This window comes from Equus przewalskii, chromosome 9 (assembly GCF_037783145.1).
Source record: "Equus przewalskii isolate Varuska chromosome 9, EquPr2, whole genome shotgun sequence".
NCBI lineage: Eukaryota > Metazoa > Chordata > Mammalia > Perissodactyla > Equidae > Equus > Equus przewalskii.
Window position 1 is genome coordinate 60170566 of NC_091839.1, and position 15755 is coordinate 60186320.

The 15755-nt window shown below is 42.4% G+C and overlaps 1 protein-coding gene and 1 long non-coding RNA gene across 3 annotated transcripts in view; one reads left to right on the plus strand and one right to left on the minus strand.

The window, feature by feature from the left end:
* SLC16A10 (solute carrier family 16 member 10) overlaps positions 1-15755 on the plus strand; it is a 127920-nt gene that overhangs the window by 96661 nt on the left and 15504 nt on the right. The window contains exon 4 of one of the 2 annotated variants that reach the window (XM_070559308.1): positions 9225-9368. The exons of the other annotated variant lie outside the window; for it this stretch is intronic. Coding sequence (XP_070415409.1) covers positions 9225-9368 — 144 coding nt within the window. The remainder of the gene's footprint in view (positions 1-9224; positions 9369-15755) is intronic. 2 annotated transcript variants of the gene reach the window in all.
* On the minus strand, positions 12273-13203 carry LOC139073642 (uncharacterized). Its single transcript, XR_011522627.1, has 2 exons — positions 12993-13203; positions 12273-12639 (listed from the first exon to the last, which is right to left on the minus strand). It is a non-coding gene; the product is annotated as an uncharacterized lncRNA (long non-coding RNA).

Below are 15755 nucleotides of genomic sequence, written 5' to 3' on the forward strand. Positions count from 1 at the left end.
AAAGTAGAATGGGAGTTGCCAGAGGCTTGGGGAAGGGAAGAAATGGAGAGTTATTGTTTAATGGTTATAGAGTTTCAGTTTGGGAAAATGAAAAATTTCTGGAGATGGACAGTGGTGATGGTTGCACAAGAAGGTGAATGTACCTAATGCCACTGAACTGTACACTTAAAAATGGTTAAAATGGGGGGCTGGTCTGGTGGCATAGTGGTTAAGTTTGTGCGCTCTGCTTTGGCAGCCTGGGGTTTGCAGATTCAGATCCTGGGCACGGACCTAGCACCGCTCGTCAAGCCATGCTGTGGCGGCATCTCACATAAAATAGAGGAAGATTGACACAGATGTTACCTCAGCGACAATCTTCCTCAAGCAAAAAGAGGAAGTTTGGCAATATATGTTAGCTCAGGGCCAGTCTTCCTTACACACACACACACACACAAAATGGTTAAAATGGTAAATGTTATGTGATATAAATTTTATTAAAATAAAAAAGTTAATTAAAAAAAGGTAATGCTTAGGCACAACTATATCAGAAACATAAAAATAGCCGCCACAGATTTCCAAAACACACCCAAGGGGATGGTACTACCAAAATTGTGAACCGACATGTAGTATTTGTTTGAGATCAGGAAGCTGATGCCCCAGATCTTAGACTCAGTCAGGAGTAGAGCTCATAATTTGACTCCAAAGACTTTTTTCCTACTATTCCTAGGCCTTCCTACTCTCAGTCCACAGAAGTTTTCTCTCTGCTCTGCCACCTGCCTTAATCCAGCCCACTCAGGCCTTCTGCCTTCTTATCTATCCTCCTACAGGGGTGTGGTCTTTTTCCTCATGAACACTGTAAAATCACAAGACAGAACTGAACATGTTTAAAATAATGTTAATCACATCCCCCAGGGCGCCCGCCCTGAAATAGTCTTATGTCTTGAGTAAGGGTAGAAAGTTGGGGTAGACAATCTCCAAAGGATGTGGAAATGACAACAGTGGAAAGAAAACTGATCTAAGTTAATCCTAACAATTTTTAATCTTCGTTCAAATAAAAAATATTTTTGAATTTGATGTGAGACTAGGGAGTTAGCAATTAGGTGATTCTTAGACTTCTCAACCCTGTATGCCTTACACAGACTGGAGGAGAAAGAAGCACAGAAGATTTTGGTAAAGGAGTTCTCTAACAAACATCACTAGTCTGATGGGCTCTTAGAAGAAGGTAAAATTTTCATGGAAGGGTCAATTTTTCTTCACTTGAGAGTTAAGGGCAAAACTAAGAAGCTCAATTTGCTTCTCTCAAAACTCAGATGAACCTTAAACTAAATAAATTAAAATTTCAGTAAACCAACAGTCTACTCATCTTTCATTGTTCAAGATGAAATAGAACCAAGTTTGATAATTTACAAAATATCTGGCTTATTGACATTATTGCCTGGGTCATTGAATAAGTAATAGCGTTATCCCAAATCCTAGTGGTTTAAATAATACTTTCTGAAAAATTATACCTTCCTATTTTAAGATGAAGTCTATCTTAAATTTCTAAAATTTAAGTTGTTGAGTGCATTTGTTCATTTTGGACTACTTTTCCAAATTCATGCAATTCAATTATTGCTTAGACTCCATAACCCACACTTGTCTATTTATTTGCATGCACATTTAGCCAATAGGTGACTTTATCACCAGATAAATCCAGAGTAAGTTTAAAAGAGCATGTCCTTTTTTTTTTTTTTTAAACAAATGCAAATGTGGAAACACATGCTGCCTCAAAACAGCACTAATCACAAACAGGAGCCCCCATTCCTGGAACTTTTGCAACCCCATGGATCTTCAGAGTGCTATACTGAAGTGGTCAGTCGGTCATGGAGGCAGGCTGTGGGCTGTGCCTGAGGCCTCCGGAGCCACCTTGATACCCAGAGTAGAGGCAGTCTATCTCCTTCACAGACAGCACTGACTAACAGTGCACAGTCCACTGTCTTGATCCAAACCAGCCAGGAGCCACGGGTCTGAGAGAGTGGTGACTCTGTGTGCCAAGAATGAGACTCCAAGAAAAAAACTATCAGAATCAAATTTGAGGGGCCAGCCCCGTGGCGCAGGGGTTAAGTGCGCACATTCTGCTTCAGCGGCCCGGGGTTCGCCGGTTCGGATCCCGGGTGTGGACATGGCACCGCTTGGGAAGTCATGCTGTGGTAGACGTCCCACATATAAAGTGGAGGAAGATGGGCACAGATGTTAGCTCAGGGCCAGTCTTCCTCAGCAAAAAGAGGAGGATTGGCGGCAGATGTTAGCTCAGGGCTAATCTTCCTCAAAAAAAAAAAAGAATCAAATTTGGATTTGGGTGGAATGAATAAAAATTTAAACCAACAAATTAAATACTTCATTGTTCATGAAAGACTAGAACAATTTTTCATAATTTGTGAAATATCTGGCACAGAAATTGTCAGGGTCACTAAATAATTCCAAGTTACCTAAAAATCCTAGTGATTTATTTCTATTTTAAATGAAGTCCATCTTAACTTCTAAAATTCAGGATTATTTGAACTGGCATCTAAATCCATATTGGCTTTGATTGATAATTCCTCTAGAACATTTTGCCAAATCTTAATCTGACCTTAATAATGCTATGTCAAGGATGGACTATTTATTTTAATCTAAGGGAAATTATTTTCTGAAAAAAAAAAAAAGCTGGAAAGGGAATGATAACAAAGGCTTTGAAGAATTTTTAGAGTTAGAAAATGTTTTCAAAATTAGACCAAGGTTTTTCAAGCCATCAGTCATCTTTCTTCCTTCTGAATTCTTTTTCTATTCCCTGGTGGCTGTTAAATAATGTTCACTCTGGAAACTCTCCCTTCCTTTTTTCTCGGTGCTGACGTTTATGTGTCTTCACAGCGCCAGGTGTGATTACTGACACCATGGAAACCCATGTTGATGCAATGGAAAGACTGGCCATTTAAAAAAACAAACAGAACCAACTACCATGCTTCCTAGAGTCCTGTTAGGCCAAAGGTCAGCTCTCCTCTGGGTCAGCTGCTGAGGAGGCAGTTGGTACCTGCACCGCGAGTTTAGTTGCAGCAAACTATATTATTAGTAAATTGATACCTAAAGATGTTAGTCCTTAAAAACGTTGGCAAGCGAAGAAATTTTGTGTTTCACTTCAAGCATGTTTTAGAGCTGTTGTATTCTCAAAGGACAGCTGATCAAATTTAACAAGCTAAAATGACAGTTTGAGGCTGACCTAATCAATGAATGTCTATCTTAATGACCATAAAGTCCTATTTCAATACTGAATGATGTAAAGGGCTTAATTTTATGTGCCCAGATCTCTGGAGTTATGTCCTGCCGCCTTTAATCCCCTCCCTGGGCTTACTGGTGTACAGTGCTGTAAAATTCCCTAAAGGAATGCCCTGCTTGTTTAACCTACTTCCTTTCCTTTGCTTAGCAAAAACAGAGATAGAGAAAACACAGGTGTTTAAAAAAGAAAGAATAAACAAGACAAACCCTCATTCCATTCAAAAGATTTCTGTTCATCTTACTTTGAAGTCAAAGGGTAGAGTAAAGTTTTGATTTGCAACAAATTCTGAGATTATCCATTAACCACTCCAGCAGGCTTTCTACTCCCTTTCAAATGTAAGTCTAATTTTTAAAGGGACCAGGCTCTTTTCTTTGAGTTTACCTTTGAAAAGGTATATTCAAGCAGAATGGTCTTGTAGAGTTATGGAACAGCTTTTCAAATGTTGAATGGATATCTTCTTAGAAATTGCTCTAAACTGCATGCAGACGATTGGCAACAAGCTGAAGCAGCTCGTCGCTGGAGTGACTAGCAAGTGAGTCAAAGTGCTCTGAACTCAGTATCCCTGTTGGAAAGGAGGAGGCTGCAGAAATCATTCTGAATTCCAAAGTCACTGAAAATACTGTGTAGCTGTATTACCTGGTTTTTAGATGTACCATGTAAAGATATAGGTCCCCTGGCCTGGCCAGAAGAGTTTCTGCACCTAGAGACAAAATGAGCATGTGCCTACCTGTTGCCCACACCTCTTTTCAGTTCGATCTGAAGAAGAACGGCAGAGGATCAGGGAATCAAAATCATCACAAATGAGGACAGATGATGACTGTGTGCCTGGAATCTGTTTATCCCTGAAAGGGCATGGTAACGTCGATAGCAGTGGATGATAAATATTGTTGGTTTTCCCCTCGGTTCTGCAGAGGCAGCTGTAGCTCTGTTAGTCCCATAGCCTGCAGTGCACTCGGGCCTGTTTCTGCCCTTGCTTTCCCGGCCTCCCTGAAACACTGCCTTCGTTAGCTCTTGGTACTCGAGACAGCTCTAACTTCAAGTATACCGTCAGAAGCAAAGTCATCTTTGTTTTAATTCTCCTGTGGTTCCCTTTCTTTAACTACTGTTCCCTAAGGATGTTTGTCTAACTTGTCTGCACTCAAGTTTATCATATGCTTCATGTAAGTAATAAATGATATAAACATTACATAAAAGACATTAAGCAAAACCCACTCATCCCCTTAAAAAGGTGAGAGAGAAGGCCAGTTGAGGCTAATGACCATCATGGCGTGGCCAAATAACACAATCTTAGAAAACAAGACCGTAGGTAATTAGTGGACCTTTTGACCACTGACCTCCTTGCTTTGCAGGTGTGTACCACACTGGGCTTCAAGGGCTTTCAAGCGTTACAAACAGGGATTCGTAAATAAAGTGATTTGGGATTCCCTTCTCTTGGGCATTCTTCTGTTGTGAAACCATTTGTCTAGGAGAAGGTTGAGTTTTTAATCCACTTACTTTATTGGAGCTGGTTTTATACCATGGCCACCCATTTGACTTCCTTCACAGTTGACTCTCTGAGAGCCAGAGGACTCAGTCTGGATTCTCAGTGGAAGAATACTATCTGATGTCTCCAAATGTCTGGCACTGTGGTTCCCCTGAAAGAGTGGGGAGGGCGTGTGTGGGGAGGGGAGAAGGCAGGGCTGAGGCCAATCCAGCGAGATGAATGCTTTCTTAGGCTGCTGCCCTCGACTTCTTAAAAAGAGATCTGCCCCTGGGATCTGGTGAGGGGAGAGGAAACTCTCCCTTCAGTTGGCTGGTCAGAAACATGCCGTCCATAGAGAGAGGCTGTATCACCATTTACTTGAAGTGGGGACGGTTAGGAGGAAGGAGAATCTGTGAAGTAGTTTGCCTTTTTTTCCTTCTTCCACCCATGGATACAGAATGAGCAGATATTTTGGGATATAAATTCTTGGCTATCTTTGGATAACAAAAGAATAAATAGGGTTTCACACAATCCAAAAACGGCTTCTGTGGTTAGTGAAAATCGTCGTTGCTTGAGTGATGGAAAATGTTTCAGGAGTAGGCAGTGTTCAAGCTGTCAATCAGCCAGGCTCTGGCAACCCCCAAGAAGTGTGCAGCTCTGGAGTAAATAAATATTTGAGAACATAAATAAACGACTAATTCCTGGGTCTGGCTTGGTGGCGCAGTGGTTAAGTTCTTGCACTCCACTTCCGAGGCCTGCGGTTCGCCAGTTTGGATCCTGGGCATGGACCTATGCACCGCTTGTCAAGCCATGCTGTGGCAGGCGTCCCACATATAAAGTAGAGGAAGATGGGCACAGATGTTAGCTCAGGGCCAGTCTTCCTCAGCAAAAAGAGGAGGATTGGCAGTAGATGTTAGCTCAGGGATAATCTTCCTCAAAAAAAGGACTAATTCCTGCCCTAAAGGCACATATACATTCAAATAAAGTCTACTTTAAACAACTGCTCTACAAAATGTTATTTCCAGGGCTGGCCCCGTGGCCGAGTGGTTAAGTTCCCGTGCTCCGCTGCAGGCAGCCCAGTATTTCGTTGGTTCGAATCCTGGGCACAGACATGGCACTGCTTATCAAACCACACTGAGGCAGCGTCCCACATGCCACAACTAGAAGGACCCACAATGAAGAATATTACAACTATGTACTGGGGGGCTGTGAGGAGAAAAAGGAAAAAATAAAATCTTTAAAAAAAAATGTTATTTCCTATTTAGATAGTAGCCTCTATCAAAAGCTTTGTATTGGTTTAAGTAACTTAGGTTAAATATGGAAACATCTCTTCAACATTTTCATGTCTTTATCTGTGTAACCCCTTATTAGAAATATCAATTTGGCTCAATATTTATGCTTTCTGCTAAACTGAAGTGCATACCGGTCTCCAGAACATGAGAGATAGGCAGGGATTCCTAAAACAGTCGACAGCAACCATGGGAGGCCAGGCTGAGTAGACCACACTGCTCAGTGAGGAGCGACCTCTAGGACCCAGAGAGCCAGCAGCCCCAGATTCTGTTCTCCAGCCCCCCAGATGCCCTTGCTTACTGACCAAGAAAACTTTTTTAGTTTGCAGATTTTGGCTGAAGGTGGGGAGTGGGTATGAGAGGCTGAAGTTTTTGCTTTATTTAAATGACAACAACAAAGTTCAATGAAATAATGCCCCTTATGGTTGAAGAACTAAGTTTCCACTTAGGCATAATTTGAATTTACCTAATTTACCCTCTTTCAAAAGACACAAAACATTTCACCTTATTATTCCTTTTTAGGATTATAAAGTAGAGCAGGGGAAAAAATAAACCACTAATAAAGGATAATAGCAATTTGGCAGGCAGGTGTTCTTAGTTTCATCAAAAGAATGCCTGATAAATTCAGTCTTTTTTGAATACTAAAGAATGTCTTTTAAAAAGTTAGAATAGATCCTTTGGGTGCTTACTGAAGTGGATTATTATATTAGAGTCTGGATTCAGATTCTAAGTAAAGCTGATGAATACACATAATTATATCCCATCTGCCTTAGACCAGGTTATTCATTTTCTTCAGAATTGAACTGGAATCCATCTCTTTCTACCTTGTCTAATCTCACCTGACGGGGAGTGATAAGGGCCTGGAGGAATGAGCCAGTTTGAAGTCACCCTCATCAACATCTGTCTTATTTTTTCAGCAATAGTAAAAAAAAAAAAACCCACACAAATTAGTTTCATATTTTATTCAATCAAGATAGCCAAAATACTCTTTCAACATGGAATCAATATTTTAAAATTATTAATGAGATATTTGCGTGCTTTTTTCCCACTAAGGCTTCTAAATTTGCTGTGTATTTTATACTCATAGCACATCTCAGTTTGAATTAGCCCCAGTCCAAAGTGCTCACCAGCCCACCGTGGCTTGTAGCTACCATATTAGACAGCACAGTGTTAACGCCATGCGTGTAAGGAGGCAGCTGGAGTGGGGCTGGCGTAGCAAAGCAGGAAGCCTTTACCTGTCAAACCAGAGACTGAGCTTTACCCTGGAGGCTATGGGAGCCATAGAAGGATCTTAAACAGAGAAGTGTTATTTTTAATTTTGAACTTAATTTGGCGGTCTCATTAGAGATTGAGGAGTAGGGGCTCAAGCAAGAAGCATGTTAGAAGGGCTGCAGTGATAAGCCCAGTGAGGAGTGGTAAGAACCCGAACTAAAACCCCAGGGACCATGGACCAAAGGAAGTGTGTGAGTGAGACGTAGGAGGTAAAATGGTCAGAACTTGGTGTTGACTACTGGATTTGAAGAGAGGGAGAGGGAGTAAGGGAGTAGGATGGTTATCGGGTTTCTGCCTTGGGTAGCTGAGCCAATAGTAGTCGTGCTCACTGAGATGGAGGCAGGGCAGGTTGTAAGGGGAGATGAGTTTGGCATGGGGCGTACTGACTTTGAGATGCCTTTGCAACAGGCAGGTAGCTCTGTCTAGTTTGACATGGAAGAGTTTACTCAACAGAATGTGTAGAGTTAGAAGCTAGAAAGGCTGGGTAGGAACACTCAACACTTAAGGTGCCAGTGAAAACTTGAGGCAGTAACAAGAAGGGGATGTAAGGCTGAGGTAGTCAAGGACAGCTTTATAGGAAAAGTGGGATTTAAGCAGAGTCTTAAAGAATGGGTAAGATTTAGAAAGCCAAAGAAGGTAGAAGAGACAGCAGAAACATAGAGAGGTGAGGACATAGCAGACATGTTTAAGCGACACTGTGAGTAAATCTGTCCTGCTAGGCCAGATGGCATTAGGCTGAGATCAGAGCCGGCCTAATGCAGTTTGCAGGCATGCTATGATTGGCTTGCATGGGGTTGGATCATGCAGTGTTCCACATTTAAGTGAGGCGCCAACATTTCCACAGGGAAATCCAGATTTCTGACTTCTCCTTAAAATAAAAGGGAGGCTGGGAGGTAGACTTGGCAACACCAGTGGCCCTATATGGTAATAATCAACTGAAGGGTATGCTCCCTCTCTCCAGTAAGTCTGTTTTATTCCTTTATGCTATTTGCCTGGGTCCTTTAGACATTTGAGTTTGCTACTAGAGTCAAGGATCAGTAGGTAATAAAGGTACAAAGATAGACTAGTGACAGATTATGGAGGGCTTTTAATATCAAACTAAGGAATATAAATGTAGCCAATGGGCAACTGATGAATAATTGATGAGATTAAAGCAGTATTTAGGATTGATGAGATTAAAGCAGTATTTAGGAGGATTATTCTGGACCAGAGTGAGAATACAGATCTTAGGGAGAACAGTTACCAGTTTTGAAAGGGAAAAGATAGATACTATGGTGTTGGCATATCGAAATGGGCTTAAACATGGGGAATGGAAGTCTCAAGGAGATGTCATACAGAAAGGCTGCTAGTGCCACGTGGGAAACATCTGGGCCACTGAGCTTGCTGGGAAATTGGCTTTGCAGGCTTCCAGAATGCAGGCCAGTGTTTGGTGTCGGGGGCAGTGAGTCTGACTGTTTGAAACAACCGTTTGTTTTTGTTATAACATCTCATTGATTTCAGAGAAAGCCGTGGGAGTACAGACATGCTTTTTCTCCTTGCCATCAGCACAGATAAGTGATCACTGAGAACATGGAACTGCTAAGAAAGGCGTGGCAAACCGTGACCGCAGGGCTGTGGGAGCAAAGCTCATGTCAGACAGCTGGTGCTGAGCTGCCTGTTTTGTCATCCGATATAACATCTGCCTGGTCACGTTGCCTTCAAAACCTTATCTTATACAAATTCCTATTTCTTTTATGCAAGCTAAGTCATGTTAGCTTTTCTTCATATGCTCTTCTGAAAAATTATCACAGGAAATTTTATAAATATTTGAATTTGGAAGGGAGTGAGAGTCCACAGCATTGTAGAGACACAAAGGCATTTGTACAGTCTCAAAACTTGTCAAGTTTCCCACCATATTTAGTAGAGTGGCTCCTTTCTCTTTGGTCTACAGATGAAACATGTCAATGAAAGATTTGAAAATGGAAAAAACAAAGAGGTGGTTCTCATGTGCATCGGCATCACTTCAGGAGTTGGACGGCTGCTCTTCGGCCGGATTGCAGACTATGTGCCTGGCGTGAAGAAAGTTTACCTACAGGTACTGTCGTAAGCCTTTTTTCCCCAGAAAAATTATCCTTATTGCCTAAGGCTCTATAAATTCTTCCATAAAAAATGAGAACTATTTTCTAGAACCTAACTTCTATAAGCACATTTTTCAAGGGCAAAATCAGTTACGGGTTTTGGGTTTTCAACATGAGAAATTGGTGATCAAACAACAATCTTCTCTGTTTTGTCATAGAACTCCACCAAACCAAAATGTTTTTTGCCCATTGCTTTTTCTAAGAGGAATGTTTTATTTTTGGCATAGTTCTCATAGTCATGTGCCTTTTTCAATATCTTGTGAAATTCGAGGGGGTGTGTATCTTTTGAACTTCTTTATTGCAAATTGCCTCCTGGGTGTTGTGAGGTGTGCACTAAACAAATGCCAATTCCAAGAGCATATTGACACTCATTAGACAAGTATTTAAGTGACTCCTCCATGCCAGACAGTGTGCTAAATGCTGCAGATAAAACAGGATCTGTGCCCTCAGTAGTTAATGGTCTCATGGGGAGACAGATAAAACAGTGTTGCAGCACATGGAATGATGGGTATCTAGATGGGCGCCATAGAAACATAGGCGCCAAGCATCTGAATCACTAGTGAGGGTCTGAGCAGGCTTCCTGAGCTGGTGGGGTGTTAAGAGGTAAGCAGTAGTTAGATAGATAAGGAAGACAGAGAAGGGTGTCCCAAGCAGAGGAAACCACACTGGCAAAGAGACAGAGGTGCAACATCGTATGTTATATCTTGGAAACTGAATGCTTGAGCAGAATAAAAAGAGAATAGGTTGATTGGCTGGGGTGGGTAGGCAGGAGCCAGGTTGGGAATGGCCTTTAAGAGCACAAAAGAGGATGAACTCTATCCTGAAATCTACCAGGAGCCATTAAAGGATTTTAAGCAAGAGAGCGACATGACATGGGTTGTATCTTATAAAGCTTAATCCAGTAACTGTGAAGGGTAGAATGAAGTGGAGGAGGAGGCAAGAGGTGAGATAATCACAAAAGGCCACATATCGTATGGTTCCAATTCTATGAAATGTCCAGAATAGGCAACTCCATAGAGACAGAAAGTAGATTAGTGGTTGCAAGGAGCCAAGGGAGGAGGGAATGGGGAGTAACTGCTGCTGGGTATGGGGTTTCTTTTTGGGGTGATATAAATATTCTAAAATTAGACATTAATGATGGTTGTACAGCCTTGTTAATGAACTAAAACTCACTGAATTTTTCACTTTAAATGGATGAATTTTATGGTATGTGAATTTATAGCTTAATAAAGCTGTTTAAAAAAAAGAGAGAGAGGAGGCAGAGAGACTAGTTGGAGACTATTGAAGTAGTCTAGGCAGGAAGAACCAAGGCAGAGATACTAGTATCAAACAGGGAGTGAAGCAGGGATACAGGGAATGAGAGTTTGCTGGAGCCACCTGAGCTGGGGTGAGATTTGTGGCTCGGGTAACAGAGTGGATGGTTTTACTGTTTTATCAAAATCAGTAATACAGTAAAATCAAAGTAAGATGATGAGTTCATTTTGCCATGTTAAGTTTGTGGTGCTTGTGGGAAAGCCAGGTTGAGTTCGAAGGTCATGAAAGCATCTGGATAAGAGACCTGTGGGACTTTAGCATTCCTGGGCTGTAGGGGGTGAGTGGAGGGCCAGGGGTGTGCAAGGGAGACTGAAAGGGAGCGGCCAGATTGGTAGGAAAAAGCAAGGCATTGCGTGTTTTCAGGCGCAGGAATGGTCAGCAGTGTCACTAGCTAGTAAGAGGGCTGGCACGTTACAGGCTTAAAGGTTTTCATTGGATTTAGCCACGGAGAGTAGTTTCAGTGGAGTGGCAGCTGCAAAAGACTGATCATGATCAGTTGAATAAGTGGAAATAAGGACAACTTTTCCCAAAAGCTTGGCTGTGGAAGGAAGGTAAAGGAGAGCCAAAAGGGGGACTTGGGATTGGGGACTGAGTGTGTCTGCTCACAGTATAGATGAGAGGCAGTATTTGAACAGGGTCTGGAAGGAGAGGTGGAATTCGGGCACAGGAAAATAATTAAAACAGGCATTTATTGCAGGTAAAGTAACTTCCGTCAATTGATTTGAAGTAATACCAGCCACCATTTATTGAGCACTTCTACCGGCCAGACGATGAACTAAGTGCTCCCCATGCATCATCTCCTCTACTCCTCACCCCGGCCCTTTGAGGAAGGTACCATCATTCTGTCCTCTTAGAGTTGTGAACCTGGAGGAACAGAGAGGCCACCTCACTGTGGGTCTGTGTGTGTACAGGTCCAGGCAGACAGCCTCGGGAAGCAGTCTACACAGCTAGAAGGAAGTGTAGGCAGCTGGTAGAGTGCTACTTTTTAAAGTATTTCCTGTACTATGATCATTCCCCCTTCTGTTAATACTTGTGGATTTCCTTGTGGAACATTTAGCAGAACATTTGGTCTTGTTCTTAAGTGTCAAGGGAGCCCTCTAATGGACGTTTGTTGCATTATGGACTTTGGGCTTCCTCTCATTTATTCAAAAAATTCTGAGTGCCTACTATGCCCAGAGCACCAGCCTAGACCCTGGCGGGGGTGATACAAACAAGACAGACATGGTCCCTGAGTTCCTGGAGCAAGACTCGAGGCAGGAAAAAGCTAGGCATGTTTGGGAACTCAAGAAGACAGGAGAGTGGCATGGGAAGAGGTTGGAAAGTTAGGAGGGGCCAGATTATACAGGGCTTTGAAAGCCAAGATGCAGAGAGATTACTTTAGGTGTAACGGGTCTTTGAGGGAGAATGATGCAGTCTGAGTTTACATTTTAAAGTCATTGTGGTTGCTGTGTGTGTGGAGGATGGATTACTGAGAGGGAAGCAAGAGTGCAAGAGGGGAGGAAGACCATTAGGAGGTCAGTGCAGTAGTCCAGGTGAGAGGATGGAAGTCTAGCCTAAGGATGAAGTCGTGATATATTTTATACATCAACATTTTACTCCAAAACAACTTTTGAAAGTTTTCCTCACTACAGGTGGGGCATTCAGGTCATTTATAACATTTTTGGGTCACATTTTAATACATATTTTGTGTAATTTACAAAAGAAAGTATAGCCTTTCCTAATATGTCCCATGTTTGGTAGGCAGTTACACAGCAGTCAGTTGGAAGTCGGTAATTTCATTTTGGATGAAAGGTTAGCTTCAACCTGGCTTCGTTTAGGTCTTAGCTGGTTTTTTTCATCCAAATGTGGTGCAGTTTTTGTGGCAGCCAATAGCTGATGCTGAGTCACAGGTGAGATGACTCATTTCAGAGAGGCCTGTGAAGGGGAAAGAGGCCTTCAGTGTGTCGTGTGGCTGCTGGGAGCCACCAACTGTGCTCCATCTAGTGAACACAGTGGCTCAGGAGCCCATGAAGCCCAACCCATGGGAGCTCCTGGACTTGCTCCTTGAATCACTCTCTTCTTCTTCTCCCTGCCCTCCCTCTCTCCCTCCTTTTTCCTCGCTCCCCTGCCCCAACTCCCAAACATTCAGTGTGCTTTTGATTCTTGGCTCTTTCTTCTCTGCTGCGACCAACTCCAGCTCTGCCTGTTTGCTCATTCCTCTTTCTCTCTCCCTCCCTGGCTGGCTGCCTTTGGGCCCAGCCTTTAAGGGTTGGAATCCTGCTGCTTACCTTTCTCTCCTTCCTTTCATTGGTGGTATGTTTCCTCAGATATAACCACTTCCCTGCTTTCATCTGTTATAGCCCAACCTCATGGGGCTGTGACAGTTGTCTCCACTCCTTGTCCTCTTGAAGCCGCTTCTGAGTAGCAGCCAGGTACAGAAACACTCATGGCCTCCCACGTGGTCTCTTTTCTGGTCACAGTCATCTTGGGTTTGGGAGCCTGCAGAGCAGAAGAGCACAGGCTCTGGAGTGAGACATGAGTTCACCCTAGTCCTGCCATCAACTTGTCTCCAGAACCAACAGAGGGCTGTGGTGGGGATTCATGGTGACAGCTTATGTACAGTGCTGGCTGAGAGTGGATGACTGATGAGTCCTTGCTTTTATGTTTTAATATTCTATTAAATACTGAGGCAGATCCAGATTTACAACAGTGCTCAAGAAAGCAGACCTTGGTTATCCGGAACTAGAGATCTTTCCTTGTAGGTAACAAAGAGTTTAGGAGTATATCTCACACTTTGGCTTAAGAGTTCTCAATTTAAACTTACATCAAGGGCTGGATTCCAGGTATTTTTAGCCTAACAATTTTAAATGCTGAGCAAAGAGATAACGAACTGCATTAAATAGAATAAACAATGGTTAAAAAAATCTTTGCAAAGGTCCCCAGAGTGTGTACTTTATTGGGAGAGGAAAGGCTGTGTCCCGTATCTTCTTACCACCTTTCTTAACTTGAGGCTTGTCTTTCTAGTCACCGTTAAATTACTACAGTTTTGTGTCTTTAATATATAACTGTTTCAGAAGTGTGAGAGTGTTTCAAAGGTTTGAAAGTTATAGGTCCATAATCAAAGTATTGAGAACTGTGGATTTAGATCATTTCCCATTGTGTCGTATTTCTCTGTGACATGGACATTGAGGTGTGGACATCATATCCATGGATGTAAAGCAGACAAACCTAGATAATGTGTGTGTGCACAGGGAAGGTTTAGGAGGATGCAAACCACATCGCTTGGTTGTTCCTGACCAGGAAAGTGGGCCTGAGTTGAGGGTGGGAGGGGGTTGAAGGGAGACTTTCATATATTACTGTGTACGTTTTTCTAAGGTTTGAATTTTGTAAAGAATATATTCATGAGTTACTTTTGTAATTTAGAAGTTTTTTTTGTAACTGAGAAAAATGAATCACTTTTCTATCTGTCTTCCTGTGTAAGCTTCCTCTTCTGGCTGAGGTAGAATGAAGTGATAGTGTCGCCCAGGTTTTTTTCATTCCATTTTTAGCATTTTACACTTTCCTAAAGATGCCTTGGGATAAAGGTATATGCTTTGCTAAACGTAAGCTATTTCCAAAGTGGTATCCAAGCACTTAGCCAGTCCCCAGCCTGAACAAGGAATGAGACCACGAGGCCCTCTTCTCACCTGGGCTGTGCCCTGGAGCCAGTTCCTCCATCAGGCAGAAATGCGGGATTCATGTGCCGTGGAGAGAGTGGCACAGACTCCCTGTGAAGCACTTTAAAAGGACAGTGGCCTCTGTGTGCTTTAGGAGAAGCCAGCCACTCAGCTGTTGCCTGAACACTTCCCTTTAATTGGTGATGGACCAGCAGATCTCTACTGCCAACTGCTTTCTGCCCTGGGTTCCTAGCCAGAGGCTCTGAAAGTCTGGAAACTTTATACTGAATAAATTTACAGGAGCAACACTTAAATCTAACTGTGGCCAGTTGTGTGTCTGCCTCTGAAAAATGCCTTCTGCTTGTTCAGGTGCAGCTCATTTTTCCTCTTGAGTTATACTTAGATTCCTGAGCAAAACTTAAAGTGACATTTCTCCAAGAATGCTCTCTTTGTGATAGAAACGGGAAAGGCAATAGCAAAAAAATGTTTTTGTTCTTAGGTATGTAAACTAGCTCAAGCAGGGGGTTATTCTTCTACAGCCTATAATGTTATGACAGAAGATATTTCCTCCGATGGTTTTAAGGAAACAAAAGCAAGAAAGACACCTCAACTGTCAATGCCTTATTAAATGTCAGTGCTAGAGCCTAGAAGAGAATTAGGGACCCTTGAACCCCTTATTTAAATCCAACCAGAACTGCTGTGTTTGAGGAGGAAAAAAAATATTGTATATAATAATAAATTTACTCACCTTTCAAACTGGGGTCCAATATCTACAGATCACTATTTTTTTTAATTTATTTTATTATTTAATTAAAAAAAATTTTTTTTTTGAGGAAGATTAGCCCTGAGCTAACTGCTGCCAATCCTGCTCTATTTGCTGAGGAAGACTGGCCCTGAGCTAACATCCATGCCCATCTTCCTCTACTTTGTAAGTGGGACGCCTACCACAGCATGGCTTGCCAAGCGGTGCCATGTCCGCACCTGGGATCTGAACCGGCCAACCCTGGGCCTCTGAAACGGAATGTGCGCACTTAACTGCTGCGCCACCAGGCCGGCCCCTATAGATCAGTATTTGATATGTGGATCAATATTTATTTTGGGAAGTGATGAGGAAGTACTGAGCCTCCTCTGTGAACAGTTTGCTAAACCTTGTGGCTCCTTGTGGCTCAAGTGTCCCTGCATGTGAGAAATAGGTAAGTCCTCACCAGCTTGGCCTACTTACCTCCTAATTTAGCTACATTTTGGGGAGTAACAGCGGCTGAGAAAGAGCACCGTTTCTCACTAGCATTGCTACAAATAAGGTAGAAGAAGCTAGTTATTTTCTGAGAAATGCTAAAGAATAAATGTGTATATTTCTGTGAACTCAATTCTTTTTTTTTTTTTTTTGAGAAAGAT